The sequence below is a fragment of the Clarias gariepinus genome, chromosome 4 (assembly GCF_024256425.1).
Source record: "Clarias gariepinus isolate MV-2021 ecotype Netherlands chromosome 4, CGAR_prim_01v2, whole genome shotgun sequence".
NCBI lineage: Eukaryota > Metazoa > Chordata > Actinopteri > Siluriformes > Clariidae > Clarias > Clarias gariepinus.
This window is the reverse complement of record NC_071103.1, coordinates 9,708,982-9,726,062: the sequence shown is the minus strand read 5'-3', so window position 1 is coordinate 9,726,062 and position 17,081 is coordinate 9,708,982. Positions and strand designations below refer to the sequence as shown.

The window sequence follows — 17,081 nt, the reverse complement described above, 5'->3', positions numbered from 1 at the left end:
TGGGACTCAGCTGTTGCTATGGAAACGAAATTGTATTACCATGTGCGCATTAATAGAAAGTGTATTTGCTGTGCAGTCGAAAATACTGTGAGATCTGATATGTAACAGTAAATTAAGACACTAATAATAAACTAAAGTGACAAATAATAAACTTTAAAAGAAACACCAGTCTGCTGTTGTTTTGTTGTAAATCTATCCGCGCTACAGGTACACGTCAGACTCCAGAACTAGTTCTCCATTGGCTGTGTGGTCGGGTTGCTTCCGGGTTCAGTAGCCAATCAAATTGCACAGAATGTGCAGCCTCCGGATACAAACACGGAAATAAAGTGTGCATACGTCAACGGTGCACAGAGCTTTAGTTGTTTGCACATATTCTTTACACCGTTAAAGTGTAAACGTTAATTAATAATAAAGTAGGATTATTATTATTACTAATCTTTCTCGTTCTATGGATTTTCTGCAGTTGTTATCATGGGCGTGCATCGTGTTTACCATCGGCATGTTCTCCACGGGACTGTAAGCTGCCACGTTATTATTTACTTCCTGTAGGACTCTTAGAGCATTCAGAGAGAAATGAACACAGCATGTGTATAACTCTCTTCCGTTCCCGAGCCATAGGGCCATAATGAATAGAAGCAGGGATTTGTGTATACATGTACAACTTGTTATAGATAACACTAAACTCATAAATGTCTCAGACTTACTAAATAAATAAGATGTACACTGTTAGTCACATCCTTTTCAACAGCTGTAAGCTCCTGTATGACTTTTTTATTTACTGTTATTTCCTCAACTCAAAATGAGTAAGAATAGCAAAAAAACAAGGAAACCTAAGTTGTTGTGAAACTTTCCACTAAAGGGTTTAAGGGTTTTGTTTAAAGTGAATACACCTGGAGATAAAAGACTCACAATGCTGTGATTAGCATATAAAGTGCGCATAATTCTAAACACACTTAAGCATTGTTGTGCGTAATTAGTTGATAGACAACTGATTCACTTACTCACTCATTGTCAATAACCGCTTTGTCCTGCATACAGGGTTGTGGAGGGCATGAAGCAGGGTACAGCCTGGATGTTGTGCCAATCCATTGCAGAGCATACACACATACACACACTCAAACACTCACTACGGTTAATTTGGGAACAGCAATTAGTATGTTGTTGGATTGTGGGAGGAAACCCATGCAAGAACATGCAAACTCCTTGCAAGAACATGCACACAGACGGGCATCCACAGGTGGGAATCGGGGAGCAAGGCAACAGTGCTAACCGCTACGCCACCGTGCCGCCTAGACTGATTCAGTCAGTGTTTACAAATATAAGGGTCATCCCTATGTCCCCAGGTTCACATGATGGCCATATTTATATGGCACATAATGGAAGCATGACAGGATCCTAATTTCCCTGAGTTCCCTATCCACAGTTCTAGGGTCCTATCCATATCACACATAATGGAAATCTGAAAATAATGTTTCTAGAGACCACATAAAATGATAACCATTAATTTAGAAGCCTTGTTCCAATATAATAAACTGGATAATATTCAGGAAATAATTTGTCGTGAGATGGGTCATATTTGTCTTGAACAGAATAAGATGGTTAGTGTGTGTTAACAGAAAACTAAGGAATATAGGGCCCTGAGAACATTCTGTAAGAATGCTCTCACAATAAACAATCCTGGTTTGATTCTTGCCCTGGGGTCTGTGTGCATGGAGTTTGCTTGTTCTCTCTGTGCTTGGTGGTTTTCCTGTAGGTACTTCGCTTTCCTCCCACAGTTCAAAGCAGATTAGGGTAAATGGCGTTCCCAAATGCGCATGTGAATGTAGATAGGAACTTCTCCCATGGTCTTAATGAATTCAGTGGTCGCCATTGTCCTCCACAGTCCCTAGTTGGACTACAGAGGTTACTAGATGGATGGATACCCTGTAAATTCAACAAAAAATGTTCTTGTCTAAATAAATGTTTTTACACTTATATACTCCATGTTGTATAAGAAGCCTTTCAGATTCAATGAATCATCTTGGCACTGTGACAATATGCCTGCACTTTATATTCGGAGAAATCCAAAACCATATTGGGTGTAATTTTATTATTTTTTTAAAGCTTGCCTTGCTACCTTGGGTTATGTTCATCTTTTAAAAGTTATAGTTCAGCTATACTAGAGCACGATATTCTGGGTTTCTCAAGGCCTTTTTATTTCTCTCTGATATGATAATTAGCCTTATTTTGCTTACCTCAGCTGATCTTCTTTGTCATTCGGCTGTTCCCTTTCAGGGGTCACCACAGCGAATCATCTGCCTTCATCTAACCCTATCCTCTGCATCTTCTTCTCTCACACCAACTAACTTTATGTCCTCTCTCACTGCATCAATAAATCTCCTCTTTGGTCTTCCTCTGGACCTCCTGCCTGCCAGTTCAAACCTCAGCATCCTTCTACCGATATATTTACCATCTCTCCTCTGAACATGTCCAAACCACCTCAATCTGGCCTCTCTGACTTTATCTCCAAAACATCTAACATGGGTTGTCCCTCTGATGAACTCATTCTTGATCCTATCCATCCTTGTCACTCCCAAGAAGAAACCATAACATCTTCAGCTCTGCTACCTCCAACTCTGCCTCCTTTTTTTTTTTTTCAGCGCCACTGTCTCTAAGCCGTAGAGCATCGCTGGTCTCACCACTGTATTAGTTAAAATATAACTTGTATAAAAACTATATATGATAAAATATTTTTGTGAATGTCCTTGTCGCCTCAATTCCAATACTTTCCGAAGTTCAGCGTCCCTGATCTGAACTGATACCATCCTAAATTTTTCCCTCAGCATATCTCATGCATTTGTGCCAATATGTCCCACTGTTGAGTTTTCTCAAACCATTTTCCCTTAGAGTGAATCTTTGGCATTTGAAAAAGCCACTTCAATACTTTATTGGCTCAAGTGTAGTTTAAGATGATTCCTTCTGTAGGTCAAAGCAACATTCACCTTCAGGGTTCGGGTTTGATTCTCTCCTCGGGACTGTGTGCACAGAGTGTGTGTGTGCGTGCGTGCGCCCTGCAATGGATTGGCAGCCGAACCAGGGTGTACCCTGTCTCATGCCCTAAGTCTCCTGGCCGTGTACATGGGATAATGCGATATAGATGACAACTATGAGCAGCAAGGGAGGAAATCTGGTCTAAACAACAGCTGTAAAATTTTATTTACTGAATTGAAATTTATGTCAGCAACTGTCTGTGACAGAAGCGGGATATTTAGTTTTGTACGTTATTTAATTCTTTACTTACAGACCATCCAGTTAAATGGATCATTTCATTCTGCATAACAGCTTAAGGGTCTGCACATTTATTTCAACGGCCACTAAACTTGGTTTACTGTTTGTACAATTGGGCTTCATCCAAACTCCTAAAAGACATTCCTGGACTGATTATGCTAAATTACCCCTAGGTGTGAATGTGTGTGCTTTGAGATAGACAGGCATTCCATTCAGGATGTGTTCTCACCAAACACCCAGGGTTCCTGGGATAGGCTGCTGATCTACTACTAACCTGATCCAGGATAAAGATGAATCAGTGAATTTTCTCACTCCCCAGGATGCATTGCTTCCCTCTGCTCAAAATTCCACACCTCCGACAACGTTCAGAAGGAAGAATAAATCAGGTTTGATGTGATAGGAATAATCTGTCCCCTGACTATATTTTTCTACCCTTATGTTGCAAGGGGACAATCAAAGTCATGCAGGTCATACTTCCCTACTGTGAGGAGGCACGAGCTTGAAATGCCTCTGAAGTCTTTTCCTAAACCAAACTTGTCAGTTCAACAAATATGCAAAAAAAGTATATAACTTTTATTGCCTCATGATGAAGAGCCACAATTTAAGCAGAGTCATTAATCAGATGGATTGGACCAAAGTCAGCATATTTCTGTTCGCTGTATATCTGACGAGTCCTTCTGTGTATATGTGTGAATATTTTGCAGGACCGATTTAAAGAAAATGAGAGCCATACAGAGTGCAGATAGTGTCCAGTTCCTGCCTTTCCTCACCACCTGCTTAAAGTGAGTGCATGCAAATGTACTAGAATCTTTCCATGTGTGTCCATTTGCATGTGTGCACATCAGTTTTGCATTCTACATAAAAAAAGCACCAGCGGCGCTTTACAGTGTCTCTGTATGTATTCAGTAATTTAGGCTGGCTGTACTACGGGGTGCTGAAAAACGATGGCACATTGATGCTTGTTAATTCCATTGGAGCCTTATTACAGTTACTGTATATCGTCACCTACTTCCATTATGCCAAAGAGAGGGTGAGTAAAATAAGATCTGAAGCCAAATAATAATTATTCTTCACAACAAATAAATGGCATAAATGGCTGTTGCTTATAACGAAAGCTTTGGTGCCAAAGGAACACTTCTATGGTATTCTACAGAAAATGCAGTAAACAGTTCCCAGGTTATATTGTTTAGACATGCAGTTGGATTTGAAAGTATTTCAAATAAATTTTGGATTGTTTTGTGTGTCTGTGTGGGTCTGTCTCCCAGAGGAATGTGTTTGTGCAGACCCTGGGCATGGTATGTGTGTTGTGTGTATCTTGGGTCTATTTCAGCATGATTGTTCCTCCGGGAAACACACAGCTTTCGCAGCTGGGCCTGGCCTGCAGCGCCTTCACCATCACCATGTACCTGTCACCGCTCGCTGACCTGGTAATCACACATCTACACAGTTTCTTTAACCTGTTTCACATATTTTAACAGTGAAGACATCAAAACTATAAAATAACACATGTTCACTGAGTGAAGAGTGCTTAAAAAAAAATCAGGACGTATGTTTAAGATGCTTCAAAATATTCTTGATGACAGCTTTGCACAATTTTTCCATTCTCTTAGCAGCAGCTGGGAGCTTCAAAATGCCATATGCACCGCGCTTGTTGAACCATTTTTTTATTTCTATATTTTTGATAAAAATGATTAATTGAAGGAATGTTTGAAAAAATATTTTCGAATTTTTCATCAAAAACATTAAATCAATTAATTTCAATCAACTTAGCTTATTAATGAATTAATTGTGCGTAACTTCAGAGGTGGGAGGTAACTAAGTACATTATTTCGTTACTGTACTTGAGTATATATTTCACATATCTGTACTTTACTTGAGAAGTTTTATTATCGGATACTTTTGACTTTTATTCTGCTCAAATCTACAGTATTTAACTACTTTTCAGCATGGCATTGCATTACTTAAAAGTGGTGTGTAGTATTTAAAGTGGGAATTTCACCTCCTGCTGACTATTATGCGTAGTTGCGTGACATGCTTTTACTTTGATATCGTCTAATTATGTAACAAACGATTGAAATCAAATGCAAAACTAGTTGCAGATGGCAGCAAAAACAGCATGTTTGCATTCGAGAGGGAGAGAGATATCTTTTACTTTTACTAAAAGGGTATTGTGAGCTAATATAAATCCTGTAACTTTTGAGGCTTATGTAAATTTCATAATAGATTTCAAATTTCAAATAGATGATTCTACTTTTACTTGAGGAATTAAAAACTTATATTTTAAGTAAAATATTTAACTGTGCCATGATAATTGGCTAGGTGGGAAAAACACATATTTCAATCAAATATACTATAAACATACACTCCAAAGCCAAAAGTATGTCAACTAAGTATGCCATCAAAGCCCATTGTAGTTCTTTCCCTGTTGCTACAATGTTGGAAGTTTACACTTTTATCAGGCCTTTGCATGCTATAGCATTGAAATATCCTTTCACTGGAGCTAAGAGGCTCAAACTTGATCCAGCATGACAATGCCACTGTCCATGAATCGATCACCATAAAGATACGGTTTTGTCAAAGTTGTAGCAGGAGCACTTGAGAGACCTTCACAAAGCTGTGACTTTTGCCACAGTATGAATGCAGATCAATTCCTGCTTTCTGTTTCCCCCAAATGAGGATGGGTTCCCTGTTGAGTCTGGTTCCTCTTAAGGTTTCTTCCTATTGCCATCTCAGGAAGTTTTTCCTTGCCACTGTCGCCCTCGGCTTGCTCATCAGGGACTATCTGACCATTTTGATTCATACACATTCATACTTATTCATACTTATTCCATACAAGCGTAAATAATTCTTTTGATTGTGTAAAGCTGCTTTGCGACAATGACAATTGTTAAAAGCGCTATGCGAATTGAATTGAATTGAACTGATGGCTTTTAGGATGAAATGGGATGCCAGCTGAATTCTAGCCCTCCTCATTCAACATCAATGCCTGATCTCTCTAATGCTAAATGCACAAATTACCACAGTCTTGTTCCAAAATCTAGTGGAAAGCCTTCCCAGAAGAGTGGAGATTATTATAACACAACTCTTCAAAAAAAAAGCACATATGGGCGTGGGAGTAAGGTGTTCATAACCTTTTTGCTCATATTGCACATTTGGTATTACAAGTGTAAAAACCAGAGCATATGCTATATATTATGTTTGATTTCATTTCCTTACAAATTTTGAGTGCAGGCATCATACAAATCTAACTTACTGAAAAGTTTCATTTTGGTTTGAAAGTTCACTTCGAACCTAATACATTAGTATTCAGTAAGAGTTCCAGTCTTCTCAGCTAAGAACAGGGATCTATGGCTACACTGAAACTAGAAAATCCAGTTTCTAGAAGTCTGTTCCCAGTATACCCTCAGAATCTTTTTCTTGCTTAACAAAAGTAAAACCTGATGTTTACTGCTCTTGTGGCTCATCCAACTTAAAGTTCAGCTTTTTATGAATTCCGAGATGCTTTTCTGCTCACCAAGGTGGTGCAGATTGGCTATTTGCGTTGTTGAAATGTTATTTTCAGAACTTTCTATGATGTTAAGTGGAAAATCACAGAGATCACAATTTTCCCCATTGTTTCTCTGATGTTTTATAGTAAACATCAAAAGTAGCTTGTATCTGCATAAGTTACGTGAACGAGAACATATTCCTAAATGAGATGGCCTGTGCATATAGTAAATCAGATCAGGAGAATTCAGTGGGGCTGTACTGTATTCTTTAACCCAGATTTTACAGTCGAAAAAGTCTTCAAGTCAGCTTTAATTTAGTTTTTTTTCCATGCTTCCTGCTGTGCAAAAAAAGAGAGGTAATGCAACACAATAGCTAAAAGTAGGACAGAAGCATGAAGAGACAGAGCAGTAGCTGAGGTGTTTCAAAAGGGCAAAGCATTAATATTGAACAGTGCTTCGGAAAGAAGTCGTGTCACCATTATTCTCTGTTAAGATCCTCTAATATTGTGGGATTTTATATTTTTAAAATTAATTTATGAACATTAATAGGAGATGAATGGCAAATACCACTATACTTTGATAGTGTAATTATTATAAAAAAAAAATTGGTGTGATTTTACTAGATTAGACAAGTGCTTTGATAGAGATGAATAGAGCTTTGCATGTTGCCATGACAATACGCAGAATGACTGACAGCCCGCAGTAAGCGTAGCAACAGTTTCAGTGCAATGAATTGGAATTGATTGTAGTAAACACAGGAGTGACAGAAACAGTGAAATGTACCAGTGGTGATGGAGTAAATATCAGGAAAGAGGCAAAGCTGCATGGCCAATAAAATTAGTGGGCCGAAGATAAAAATAATTTATATTCCTGACAGGTAACATTTTCATACACTAATCAAGACCAGGCCTGCTACTAATAAATATACTATAAGAACTTACCAGTCAAACTGTTCATCCAGCCATCAGATCCTCATTTCCTTCTGTAGTTTCTGCCCAGTATCTGGCTTTTAGAGACGGCTTTATCATAATCTTTTGAGAAACAACACTGACAACATTTCCTTGCCAGACTCAAAATCCTGGCATTTATAACCTAAAAAATGGAAAATGAATGAATCCACTGAAACCGTTGTGGTTTTGGGAAAATTTTTTTAGTTATATGGAAAAATCCTTTCCATATGTTGATGGAGTTGTATGAGCTTGCGAAGATGTTAAACATGATCAGCATTACATTTGACCTCTTGGGTGGTACTGTTACAGTAAACCGAGAACCGTTAAGGATTCACTGGCTTGTCTGTCTTATGTTTCCAACGAAAGAAATGTTTTTTACATCAGACATGGTTTGAAACACTAATCCTTTTAGAACCCAGAAAGTCCTGCTTTCTCATTTGCAGCAACGATGCTGAAACAGGGTTTATGAGTAAATGTTGCGTGCAAGCGCTCAATAATATACTAGTGTTCGTTCCCCCAAGTTCCAAATTGGTATTTATGTACAGTAATATTATTCTGTATCTAGTAATAAGATGAAACTGAATAGATAGTTTCAGGTAATGTTGGTTAACTATTTAAACAATCGCAGTAGTTAAAATGAGCATTACATAAATGTTTATTAATTAATGTTTATAATTAATTAAAAAGTAATTATTAATATTTCATAGCATTTCACTGGTGAGTTAGAACTTGGGAATCAGATTTATTGAGCCACTTCTTCTTTCCATTCATTCTGGAATGAATCGCAAACCGTTAATTTAATGTTTTCCATTTTCTGTCTCTTTGTGGATATGTACTTGTTACATGCAAGTATGTTGGCAGACACCTATGAGACCTCCCACACACAACGCCTGCATGTGTTCACAAATACACGGATATAAAAATATAAACCAGGCATAACAGGGCTTCTTTGGAATCACAGTTCCGGCTCTTACATTGATGATGATCAAACTTCTGTGACCCAGACCAATTGTTGTCTTTTGAAGTACATTAGATCTTTTTGATGGAATTAAACGTCTAGAGAGGGCAAACAAACAGCAGCACTAGAATATCATTATACATTTGAAGGGGTTCATTGCAAAATGAGATAAATCTATTCTGGCAGTTTTTTTAGAAGATGCAAAACGTATTATAAATGGGTAAAGAAGGGTGCTAAAAGCGTGTTGAAAAGCACCAATTCCAAAATATTGTGTCAAAATTATTTTGATCCTAGTAGAGTGATTTATTTTATTTTATTATTATTATTTTTTTAAATATGCAATAAATCTTAATCCCAGAGCTTTGTCACAATTGATAAATCTGTCTGGTTGTGTTGTGTAGGGAGTCACTGTCAGTAAATTAAAAAAATGTCAAAAGTTACTTTTATTCGACTTTTTATTAAAAAGATTGTTAATGATTATAGGAAACATTTAAGAACAATAAAAAAAAAAGTTTAGCTTTTTAACCTAAATGAAATTTATCACGTTTTGTGATGAAACCCATCATAAGTCTATGTATTCATTTACAGATGCATTTAAACTATACCTCTCCACCAAGTGTATACTACAACCCTAGGCTTAGCCTATGAAAAACCTGATTTCAATTTCCTCATGTAACCCAGTGACAGCAAATATAAAAAGGAACAAGATGATTTTTGACGAAGACGACTGCTGGGAGATTATCCCTTTGAATAGAGCTGCAATCTGTCGCACTCATCAAGACAAATTTGTGAGCAGTTTCTCCCAGCAGTGTGAGTGCTTTCGACTACAGCAGTGGCTTGTAGCTACCTATTTGCTGAATAAAAAAAAATAGCATTAAAAAGCATAACAATGAGAATTTTTTTTTATGCTTTCCTTCCCATATGGTGCAATCATTTTATAACAGGCAGGTGTGTTTTACATTTAATTTATTACTATGAGCATTTAGCTGTTTCCCTTTATCATCAGTGTCATACAAGCAGTACTATTCATGATCATAAATGTGGTTGTTTGGCAGTGGAACAAAGCAGACAGACTGAAACAAAAAGTACCGTCCCCGAACAATGTTTCAGTCTTTCTCTCTCTGTGTATCTCTTTTCTGTCTCCCTCTATTGTATGTGTTTTTGATCCAGTGCTCCGTTTACACAAATCCATAGTTAGTTTCCTGTCTTTCTTTTCCCTCTTTTTGTTTCTTCCTGTTTTTCATGTCATTGTGTGAGTATCCATGTCTTTATGTGCTGGGAAATTGTGTCTCTCTGTCTGTCTCTCACTGAATGTTTGTGTGTGTTTATGTGTGTGTGAGAGAGTAAGAGATATACTGAAACTTGTCAACATCCTAAATCTAAGAGCCTTTAGGCGATTAACAGATTTTAGTCCATTATTCCATTATGTTCTGTGTCTCTTCCAGCTGGAGATAATACGTTCCCGTTCAGTCGAGCGTTTGTCCTTCTCCCTCACTGTCGCTACCTTCTTTACATCCACCTCCTGGACTCTGTATGGCCTTCAGCTGGGAGATTACTACATTATGGTAAAGGAAACACACCTACATAATTCAATTTAGACATTTGTAGCAATAAAATGCCCTTGACAAACATAACAAGATGAAGAGCTTGGTGTCATGTTCGGTCTCGGCGAACATCATTTCTGTAGGTCTAAAGAAAGCCTAATTATTTTCATCTTATGTTATTTGCACGGCTTTTTTGAAATGCTTTCAAGTTAAATAGCTTTAGTATCGTGTATGTTAAACATAGATATAGGGCATATTAAATATAATATATTTTTGGATAATTTTTTAGGAATATCTTTTAGTCCTGATTTTTGATGATGAAGGAATTTGTCTCTTAGCTCTCCTAGGCATGTGTGCCACATATATATTGTTATAGTAGAACCACAATCAAGCAGTCTGCAGTAAACAAAAGTGACAAAGTCATCTTTTGGAAGTGTTTTTTTTTTCCTCAGGCATTCAGCTTAAGTTTATAGGAATGTAAAAAAAAAAAAAAAAACCTTTTTGAATACCTGCCGGCAACACAGCATAGGTCAATGACGATAAAAATAATAATAATAAAAAAAACAGGCGTATATGGAAGTCTTACCAGTGTGTGTTAACAGAGACTTCAGACTATAAACAGTTTATTTGGGTTTTTGGGTATGTCAAGTAAAACAAAGGTTATCATTACTGTAAGGGTACTGTAAAATTTATCACTACCAGAATATGGGAATGTCGTGTAAAAATGTAGAACTCTTAAGATTAGCATATTATTTTTGCAAATTTTTTTCATAAACAACATGTGTGTCTGTGATTTTTCTTTGCCTTTGTGATCCATCAATTTTTTTTTTCAAAGTCATAGCAAAAGTCATTTTGAGTAGTTGGTTATAATGAACAAAAATTTAGTTCCATTATGTTGCCAGGGTTCTACTATGTTCTAGAATATGTCACTTTATACTACACAATTCCGAGCCCTATATATGTTTATAAAATAATAATAATAATAAAAATAAAAATAAAAAACAGCAAAACAAATAATGGCTAAAATTCTCTCAGGTTTCTACAGGGAAGATGATGTAGCTGTTGGAATGATGAAGTTATATTTTAAAGTGACATCATCAAATTTGAGATACTTCATGTCAGCATCACAGACATATTCTACTGTAACAATCAAAAACGTTTATGAAATATTTAAATTCTTTCTCTTCTTTCTCAGGTGCCCAACACTCCAGGTATTGTGACAAGTCTCATCCGTTTTCTTCTCTTCAGGTTGTTTGACTCCGCTAGTCACGACAAGCCACCATATAAACCCCTCCAGGTCTAAACGGATCCAATTAAGTCACCGAGTGCCTTAGCCCTGTTCCCTGGGCCAGTCTAACCTAAATCCCATGCCACATCTTGCATCACAATCCTAACCTTATACCATCTGTGTATGAGGTTTTTATTTTATTTTTATTTTTTTATTTAATATAAGTAGTAGCCGATTCAAATTTACCCCAAACTTGTTATTGCTCAAACAATCCAGAGAGAATCCGTATTTCAACTCAGGGCTAACTGGAAGTTTTAAAAGTACATCTCTAAGCTTTGTCACACTGCCACTTTGAGTAACATTTAAACATATCTGGGTGTCTGTATGCACTGTGACTCCAATTTAAAAAAACATGGATATGTGGACAGCAAATTTCCCCGAGCCTCTGACCCTTAATTTTCCATTAAATGTACAAACAACAACTTGAGTTGTGCTTGCTAACAGATAAAAGCATTAAAATGAAATTCCAGTCTTATCTCCAAATTAGATTCTGACATCCTGAAGCGTTTTTTTTCCCCAGCTATTATTTTATTATATATATATTTTTTTAAACAAGCCTTTTAATTGCCAATTTATTTCTATTGCTTTAATCCTGGAATACATAATTTTCATGCTAACGCCTTAATACAATGAGGCTGTTTTGGTGGAGGACCTACACAAAGCTTTGATGAATGTATATATTTTATTAAATGTATATACTGGTATAAGGTATATACAGGACCAGATGAAAAAAGGATTTTTAATTTTTTTTTAAAACAAAACGTAAAAACTCATGCTTGGCAGCTTTTTGCTTTTTAAATCTGACACACCCCTGGTCCATGAATAACGTTATCGGGTGTGTTTGGTTTGGGTTGAAGCAAACATGTACACACCCTGATCTCTGGGTGTGACTTAGTTTATATTTTCATGACGTGCCAAGAGCTTAGGCACTTAAGCAAAACCTAAAGAAGAATATTGACTCCCTAGATTGATTTGCAACAGTTTATATTAGTGTGTTCTTGTGTGGGACATTTAGTCAGTCACTGAACAACATGCTATTGTTTTAAAGATGCCAAAAAAAAAAAAGGCAAAGAACCTACTAATTGGCTGGGGTATTTTATGAATCGTCATGATTAGTTTACTATAAGGGTAAAAATTTCCTAAACGAAAACACATTGCACAAGTTTTTTTTTCCACACTAGCCTTTAGAGAGTTTGTCTTATAGTACTCTAAGTATATTTGAATCCTGGTACTGTATTGTGTGTATAATGTTGCACAAATGCCAGACCCTGATAGCCTCTATTAAAGTATCTGCTTAGTAAATCTGCTCTGTCATCAACACAGCAAAGCGGATTTAATGATGACATTTATGAATCCCCTATCCTGGGACTGGTGGCATTAAGAAACTCAGTCAGAAATTCCCAAAGAATAGCAGCATAAACCAGTATTCAGCAGTACAGATTTACAAGTCCAGACTGCTTTCACCTTCCACCAAAATCTGAGAAAGGCGTGGAATGAGGAGTGAAAAACAACCGATTCGTGCGAAGGTGAGAGAGCGCAGATGGAGTTCTTGGCATGTCACTCCAGTACATCTGCTCAAGTCCAAAAGGTTTGAGTTAGAGACTGACAGGGGTGCATATTTACTGTTGGGTGTACACATAGACAAGGCCAATAAAAAGAAGGGAACTAGTGGTACCAGCATCTTATAAAATGCTTTAGTTTTAGCCCTATAGAATGGTATAGATTATAAATAAAGAAAGAAAAATGGTTTTTATACATGCTTTATTTTGTTTAAGAATCTTATACAAAAAAAAAATATATATATATATATATATATATATATATATATATATATATATATATATATATATATATACTGTACCTCAATAATCACTGTGCTCTTTTCCTCATGAAACATATTTAATATGTTTGTAAAGTTGTAACTCTTTCCATAGTAGTGTGTGAGGAGTTTCACTGGATGCAATCTTTTTAAGTTATGTTTTATCATTGCAAATGGATTGATGGATGTTTTTTCCTGTTTTTTTTTTTTTTTAGAAATAAAAGCTTATATTATGATCTTTATATAATGAACATCTTCTGTGCCTGATTTTGAAGGAAGAATTAGGGTAGAGAAGCATAGCTTAGCTCATGAATGCCCATGGATTTTCTCTTAGAGAGGATAATCTCTCAGTGAAAAGCGCAGACAAACAAAAATGATCCTGGGTATTACAACCTCCACTACATGGAATGCGATTCATGTGAGTAGCTTGATGATACTACTACTACTACTACTACTACTACTACTAAAACTACTGTGTGAGATGGCCTGACAGGTTTTCTTTTGCTTGCAATGTCACTACTAGCATGAATGCAGTAACTGTCAGCATATTCCAAGGAGGGTCTGCATGCATCTCCTTTACTCTGGTCACGCAATGAGATGAAAGCAGTAAACATCAATGTGATTGAGAGTCATAAATTTTTGGAGGTGAGCCTAAAAGACACGGGGTGCTGGGAGCTTTGGTCTAAAGACAAATATATAATACATGTATATCAGAGAGCATATGTACACATAAATGTGTACATACACATGTGACCCTTTAATTTGTGTGTAAAAGTATGTAAGGAGACAGTTTTATGAGTTTAATAGCAGTTATATTAGACAAAGTGGAGCAGTTGGTAAAGGTCCTTTTTTTTTCTTTTACTGCTTCTGCCCATTAAGCGTCTCATTCTCTACACTACAAAGCACTGATACTGAATAAAGCACTCGGGTATAAGCTAATGCATTTAAGTGCACTTAGTACATTGGGCAAAAATGTGTACGCTATGATTATGAGGGCAGCATTATGAATTATGAAAAGGGATTTACAGGGTCCGCTGTGATCAGCTTAAAGAAATGATACTGTAGTTCCTCCCCAAACTGTCGAATTTGTAACTGGATCTAAACTTGCTACACTAGTTAGCATGTACGAATACTATGTTAATATCCTGGAAGTATTCATCTTTCATTCGTTCATTCATCTTCTATACAGTTATCCTATACAGGGTCACAGGAAGTCTGGAGACTATCCCGGGAAACTTCGGCCACAAGGCAGGGTACACCCTGGACAGGTTGCCAAACCATTGCAAGGCATACATGCACACACCACTCACTCCAAGTGGGAACGTCAATTAGCCTAGTCTGCATGTCTTTGGACTGTGGGAGGAAACCGGAGTACCCGGAGGAAAATCCACCAAGCACAGGGAGAACATGCAAATTTCACGCACACAGACCCTAGGCGGGAATCAAACCCTCAATGTTGAAGATGCGAGGCCACAGTGCTAACCACTCAGCCACCGGGAGTGTATCATAATAAAATATCAGACGTGAATCGTGTGTCTAAAAAGGCTTACTCATATTCCCAAACTTTTTTGGTAGAGTGCGTGCCGAATTTATATGATGGTTCTTGGTGTCATAAGGCTTAAATCAATCAATCGCAAAATGTTACGATGCATCACCTAGGAACTGTGCCAAACTCATGCACAACTCTCAAGAACGATCTATACAGTATGTTAAAGATTCTTTCGAGTGTCAACTCATGGATCGACACACTGACTCAAAAATCTATTTTTTAAATTAGTTTTTAATTTATCTATGTTTGCATTTGAGCGGGTAAAATGCAGCAGTTGCTCTATAGCCCTACAGATGGTGCTCTAAACTATTTAAAAGCAAATTAGTTTGTTTTGGATTGTAACACAATGTAATGTAAGATTTTTTTTTTAATCAGGATCATTATAAAATCATGATACTTACAGAGTTGCAATACAAATCGAATCGGCACCTACTGTACAGTGGGGCAAAAAAGTATTTAGTCACCCACCAATTGTGCAAGTTTTCCCACTTTAAAAGATGAGGCCTGTAATTCACATCATAGGTATACCTCAACTATGAGAGACAAAATAAAAAAAATAAAAAAAAATCCAGAAAATCACATTGTGGGATTTTTAAAGAATTTATTCGCAAGTGATGGTGGAAAATAAGTGTTTAGTCAATAACAAAATTTCATCTCAATACTTTGTTATATACCTTTTGTTGGCAATGACAGAGGTCAAACGTTTTCTGTAAGTCTTTGCAAGGTTTTCACACACTGTTGCTGGTATTTTGGCCCATTCCTCCATGCAGATCTCCTGTTGAGCAGTGATGTTTGCGGCAACACGGACTTTCAACTTCCTCCAAAGATTTTCAATGTGGTTTAGATCTGGAGAGTGGATAGGCCACTTCCGGACCTTGAAATGCTTCTTACGAAGCCACTCCTTTGTTGCCCGGGCAATGTGTTTGGGATCATTGTCATGCTGAAAAACCCAGTCACGTTTCATCTTCAATGCCCTTGCTGATGGAAGGAGGTTTTCACTAAAAATCTCATGATACATGGCCCCATTCACTCATCCCTTTACACGGATCAGTCGTCATGGTCCCTTTGCAGAAAAACAGCTCCAAAGCATGATGTTTCCACCCCCATGCTTCACAGTAGGTATGGTGTTCTTTGGATGCAACTCAGCATTCTTTCTCCTTCAAATATGACGTTGAGTTTTTACCAAAAAGGTCTATTTTGGTTTCTTCTGACCATATGACATTTTTCCAATCCTCTTTTGGATCATTCAAATGCTCTCTAGCAAACTTTAGACGGGCCTGGACATGTACTGGTTTAAGTAGGGGGGCACATCTGGCACTGCAGGATTTGAGTCCCTGGCGGCGCAGTGTGTTACTGATGGTAGCCTTGTTACTTTGGTCCCAGCTCTCTGCAGGTCATTCACTAGGTCCTCCAGTGTCGTTCTTGGATTTTTGCTCACAGTTCTTGTGATCATTTTGACCCCACGAGGTGAGATCTTGCATGGAGCCCAAGATCGTTGGAGATTATCAGTGGTCTTGTATTTCTTCCATTTTTTAATAATTGCTCCCACGGTTGATTTCTTCACATCAAGCTTCTTACTTATTGCAGATTTAGTCTTCCCAACCTGGTGCAGGTCTACAATTTTTTTTCTGGTATCCTTTGACAGACCTTTGGTCTTGGCCATAGTGGAGTTTGGAGTGTGACTGAGGTTGTGGACAGGTGTCTTTTATACTGATAACAAACAGAAGTTACAGGTCTGTGAGAGCCAGAAATCTTGCTTGTTTGTAGGTGACCAAATACTTATGTTACCGAGGAATTTACCGATTAATCATATCATATTATATATCATATCACATACTGTATCAGCTGGACCCTGGTGATTCCCATCCCTACTAAATTTACCTGCCAACTGTTTGGAAATACAAATACACTCTGCTACGATTATTCTTAACAATAGTGCCACAAAGCAGGTTTACAGGAATAAGTGAGCTTCCTCACATTCCTGAAATTGATACCAAATTGGTCTGATCTTGAAATCATCGAAAATTGCAGGGAGATTTTCAGGAAAATTTCAGGAAAAAAAAAAAAAAGATAAATCTTGGACGTTTTGAAATCTTGTTACCAGCAAAAAAAACAAAAAAAAAAACATCTTAGCATTTCTTAAGTTATTGAAAGATGAATTGTAGCCCTTTTGTTCTGCCTTGTAATGAACCATAGACTATTCTAAAATATGTGGAAT

At 37.1% G+C, this 17,081-nt stretch overlaps 1 protein-coding gene across 1 annotated transcript; it reads left to right on the top strand.

Moving 5' to 3' along the window:
* The first annotated feature begins 310 nt into the window (after nt 1–310).
* On the top strand, nt 311–12,241 carry slc50a1 (solute carrier family 50 member 1). Its single transcript, XM_053495501.1, has 6 exons — nt 311–516; nt 3,972–4,049; nt 4,174–4,297; nt 4,533–4,694; nt 10,109–10,228; nt 11,403–12,241. Exons 1-6 carry the CDS (start codon nt 449–451, stop codon nt 11,508–11,510), a joined length of 660 nt encoding a protein of 219 aa, XP_053351476.1. The 5' UTR covers nt 311–448; the 3' UTR covers nt 11,511–12,241.
* Nucleotides 12,242–17,081: the final 4,840 nt, after the last annotated feature.